This window comes from Octodon degus, unplaced genomic scaffold, assembly GCF_000260255.1.
Source record: "Octodon degus isolate 3935 unplaced genomic scaffold, OctDeg1.0 scaffold00097, whole genome shotgun sequence".
Classification (NCBI taxonomy): Eukaryota; Metazoa; Chordata; class Mammalia; order Rodentia; family Octodontidae; genus Octodon; species Octodon degus.
Genome location: NW_004524673.1, coordinates 84,375 through 89,718, shown reverse-complemented (window position 1 = coordinate 89,718; position 5,344 = coordinate 84,375). Strand labels below are relative to the sequence as shown.

At 31.3% G+C, this 5,344-nt stretch overlaps 1 protein-coding gene across 1 annotated transcript in view; it reads left to right on the top strand.

Annotated features, from left to right (window-relative positions):
• Positions 1-5,344, top strand: part of Ccdc102b (coiled-coil domain containing 102B) — a 129,981-nt gene that overhangs the window by 46,290 nt on the left and 78,347 nt on the right. Inside the window, exon 3 of the mRNA XM_023723150.1 lies at positions 1,498-1,640. Coding sequence (XP_023578918.1) covers positions 1,498-1,640 — 143 coding nt within the window. The remainder of the gene's footprint in view (positions 1-1,497; positions 1,641-5,344) is intronic.

The following is a 5,344-nucleotide window of genomic DNA, read 5'->3' as shown; positions in this document are numbered from 1 at the left end:
CTTTGACTATATACTTCCATCTCTCAAAACCTTGGTTAATATCCTGCAGCTTTATAACTTGGCTTGAAATCTCAGATCTTTCTACTTGGCTGAAATTTATGTTGTACTTAAATTAGGTTTCAATGTAAATGAAAAAAAATGTAAATGTTGTTTATTTGGTCTTCTAATTTTTTAAAATCTGATGGTACAGGTTGTTAAAACCTTTATGTACATTATTGGAAATGGTATTCTCAAAATTCATTTGTATTAATATATAAATTTGAATACAATTATTGCGATGACAGAGCATAGATGACATAGTGTGTCAAGAATCCACAAACTCTCTCTGTGTTATTAAAAGTCAGAAAACTAAATTGGAGAAAGTGAAGGATTTTTCACATGTGCGTATGCTTCAATTTTTAGTACTTCATTTCATGATACATACCTCTGTATATTCAGTGAAAATACTATTTAACGGGTATTAGTAAAGATTTTAGGAGAGTATTAAATAAAATTTCTGACTTACTTTGTTTCTCAAAACTATATAATTATCATAAGCACTATAGAAATAATTGAAATATAAATAATACTAGACAACCTGGCTTTCACATAGTATTTAAAATAAGATTTTAAAAAGTAAAGTGTTGGGGCTGGGGAGATAGCTCAGTAGAATAAGCACTTGCCTGGCAAGTGCAAGGGCCTGAGTTCAATCCCTGGTCCTGTAAAAAAATAAAATAAAATAAATAAAATGTCATTGGCTTTTTATTGAATTTAGTCTGGTTTTCTTTAAATCTTGTAATCCAGCTAAATTTGAAATTATAGACAAATATCTATAGTATGAATTCAATGAAGTTTGAAAATATGGTATAGAATCTGGGAGCAGTATTTTATAATAGTCCATGCTTTTAAATGGATTCCCATTTTATTAAGAGGCACATATTGAGCACAATTTGAAATTAGCCAGTGAACTGGAATAAAGTAACAGTCTACTAAAATATTGAAGGCCTGCTTAAAAATTTGTTCTATACTGTCCTGAAAAAATATTGTTTAGAAAATCAGCTGGCTATGTTTTGGAACATTCAAGACATTTGTGACAAAGTAACTTTAAAGAAAAATTCATAGAAACTTGTACAAAAAGTTTCTACAGCTATTCAAGTTTGTTGAGAACTATTTTTAGCTGTGATTAGAAAAAGAAGACAAAAAAGATGTAGAACAGTTGAGGTATTACTTTATTATAATAAGAGAACACAGAAAAGTCAAGTTTCAACAGGAAAGAGATGTAATAACACTACGTGTAATAACATTGGCCATGTAGTAACATTCTCAGGAAATGATCATGAACTAAAAATACAAATTTAATAATATTTATTTTCTTTGGACAATACTTTTTCTGATTTCCCTCCTGGGAAGTTTAAGTATTCAAGACTAAAATTACCCCTTCCCCAGGAAGATGTGCTTATTGAGCTTTTCAAATTAAATGAAATGAAGACCAATTCTGATTTTACTGATTTATTCAAGGGTATTGGTCCTGGAAACTGTGACATGGTCTCTGGATTCAGACTGCAAGCAATAAATCTGCCTTTGAAGGAGAAAGGAACTAAAATTTCAACTTTGCAGATCCATTTGAATGAGTTCCAGCAAACCTTGTGGAAAGAAAGAGAGTAAGTGCTAATTACTGGCTCTAACCAAGCCTGAGATTCAAATCTTTTAAAGTTGAACATTTTGATAATTTGTCACTTGATACTGTATTTAACCTATGTGTAGTTATGGTGTTGTGAAGTTTTAAAAGTGATTTTGACATATATTCATATTTTGAATTTTGAAAAGCAATTTATAATTTGTCAATTTTTCACCTTTTTAAAAATGACTTTTATTATAGCCATGTTCTCATTATCTCTGCTAGAGTCTTATTAAGTGCCCTTGAATTCTTAGGTGTATGGTTAAAATTTCAGCATATTATCTATTTTACACCATCATTGGACTTCAGTAATAGTAAAAATGAACAAATGTGTTTTATGTTAACAGGACAATCACATTTTTGAGAGATATTGATCAGAGAAAAGAATTTCCTAAATATCATCCATTGTGGTATAAAGGGAAAACAATAGACTTGTTACTCAATGACCTGGATCCTCACTTAGTGTTCATAAATTCTAGTTATATGATGCTAAATGGCTGTCCCTTTTGTAATATTAGAGGTAGTGACCCAAGGTTCCAGTTATCTCTTGTAGCAAAGTTGCCTAACTTGTGCTTCCCTGAGTCCCAGCCACTGTGTTTTACATTCCTGAGTCTGGAGGCTGGCGTGGCACGGATGGCTGGTCTCTCACACAGAGCATCAGCTACGGTGGCACCAAGGCTAAGGGGTGTCTGAATTGCTGGCAGTGGGATGGCTGAAGTCTTGTGCATGCACCTTTCTTGAGCTTGGCCTTGGTACTGACTTGGATGTTCTACTGGCCCCCTCACATGTTCTGTTCTAGGGGTTGCTTGACTTGGCTAGACAGCAAGCAAATGTCCTGTGTGTAACACTTCACTAATCTTACCTCAAAAGTCATTGTACATTTTTTCTGAAACACTTAGTGCAGGAAAATTTAATGCGCTTGTCAAATCTGAAAGTAATTATTTTCCACTTCCTTATTTATAAGTCTGTTAATATAAAGAACAATAACTATATATATATTATAATTATGTGGTTTATATAGTGGTTTTAATTTCTCTGCTTTAATTGGACTGAAACAGTGACAAGTGTACAGCCAAGCCTTTCACAAATATTGGAAGGGCTTTATCCACCATTTCTATCCTGTCAACCAGTTTCTTATTAGCTCCTCTCAAATTTTCTAGCACTACTAATTCTGGCTTTCAAATTACTTGTTTACTAATAGACAGTGATTACACAAACATTTGTGTATATATTAAATTCTTTTTTGCCATCAAGAATGAATTTCTAATAAAGGCAACCAATAGTAGTAGAAAAAAAGAATGAAATTTATGTTTGCATACATATTGGCAATTTCTTCTAGGTCTAAAAGTCTCAGTCAAATTTGATCCTTTATATTTTTATTGCTTGAAGGATTTAGCTTTTGATAATAATCCACTTTTCTCAAGCCCATTCTCAGTGTAACAGTAACAATAGGTTGCATTTCCCTTGATGTAATCTTTCATAGTCTAAGGTACCAGTTTTAGTAACAGCAGAATGCCCCTTTGTGTTCTTACATTATACATATATGCTAAGTACTTTTTTGACTTCCTGTAATAAATGAATAACCTTCAGATAAGTAAACTCTAGTTTTCAACAGAATTTCAGTAAATAAATGATAGCTACAAACAGATTGGGAGAAGAGGATGGGAGTTTTAGTTCTGGTTTTATTTTTGGACTGTGTCCTTTGAGAAAGTATCCCTCCAATGTCATGAGTCATGGCTCTTGTGTCCATAAATCCATATATACATAGAATCAACATGAAGCAATTACAGGTTTTTTTAAAATAATACAAAGGAACGTAAGAATTGAGTATTATTATACTATAAAATGCTTAGTGTTTGGATGATTTCCTCAAGGATTTTTATGAAGATGTGAACGTAGGAGTTTTTCTGTGTGTGTGTGTGTGTGTGTGTGTGTGTGTGTGTGTGTGTTCCCATCTTGTGGGAAATTTTTCTTGTCTAGCGCAAAAGAACCAGCTGAGCAAACTCAGGAAATTATTTCCACCATTGTCCTAGAAGTGTTTCCAAATCAGCTGGACTAAAATTATGATATTATTTGAGTGTAGAATCCTGTTCAGTTTTATGAATATTACTCAGTGTTTGGAAGTTCCTCCTATTCTGAACATTTGAATATTTCTGAAGACTTAAAAGTGTAGTAAGTGGATATGGCGTCTCCTTCTTGTGCTCCCAGAATCGGTGTAGCTGAGGCACCAGCGTCACAGGTTCCAGCATAGTGTGGGCAGTTTAGAGGCTGAAAGAAACTGTGTCTCAAAAAATAAACAAAATAAATGGAAAAGTAGCTGAGAGGATATGCACTGGGTTTAACCCTTAGTGCAGCAAGAAAAATAAAAAGAAATTGATTTCGAAGTACAAAATTGGGAAGCCTCTAAATTTTATAGACTATTATAAAAATGTGTATTTACATGCAGTCATATTGTTGGTAGTTAACTGTTTGGACTTAACAAAATATTCTGATATCAATAAATTCTTTCAGAAAATATGTATTATTTTTCTATAAAATTTCCACAGTTAAAATGCTTTGTATTTATTCATAGATATTTGTGTTTCAAGACCTTTCACCCCTAAGAATTATTTTGAACAGTTTTCTGTTTAAATGTCCAAGTATACTTCCAATTACTGTAAGGTCATAATAATTAATAAAGGATCAAAGGATTGGGAAGAAATGCAAACACATCTTTCATTAATAATTTTGATTCACTGCTTAGCTTCTGAGAGTCTTCAAATTTTGCATGTTTTATCCATCTCACTTTCAAAAGTTTATTAAATGAGCTATATTAATCTTTCAAAAGTAAGATTAAATGAGCTATATTATAATATAATATCTGTAATTATGTTCCTTTAAAGAATATGTGTATGGCAGTATGCAATATATTTAAGGTAAATGTTAGGATTTCTTTGCCTACTTGTAACTGAAATAGAATTATATCACATCAAGTCACACTGAATTAGAAAGTATACATATAATACTATATTTAAGTATAGAATTAATGAACTTTAAAAATCGCTGAGAAACAGAATTAGGATAAAAATAAAAGATTTATACAGTGCCCTCTGCTGGATAAATTTAGATGTGCAATGCTGTTAATGCCTGCTTTCACAAGAACAGGACACGTTTTTTATGGAGCTGTGCTGAAAATATTCAAGCACCACATTTTCATAAACTAACCTATCTTCTCACTCCTATGATAAAATTGTAACTTTTTATATAGTAAAAATATCCAACTTTAAAAACCTAATGTATGATTTACTTTATCTGATATACTTAAAATACTAGTATATTTCAAATGTTATCAACTAGTCTAATGTAAAAATCCAGTTATTGTTTATTTTAGTTTTCTTTAATGAATTATATTATTTTTATTTCAAGAATTGGTTTTGTATATTTGCTAGGTTTAGACCTAATCTAGATGTAACTTTAGTTTTAGGGTTTATTCATCTAAAATTAAAATTTTTAATTTAGTATATATTTGGAAAAGGTCTAGAAACAGGTATAGATTCATTAAGGAATTGCATTACAATAACTTTGGCAATTATTGTGTCGTAGATGGTTTTTATATTCCTATGAACTATTTTGTTCAGAGAAGTTAGAGTTAATTTGACTCTTTATAATATCATTTCACTTACTAAAGTGTACTGCCAAAAAGTAACA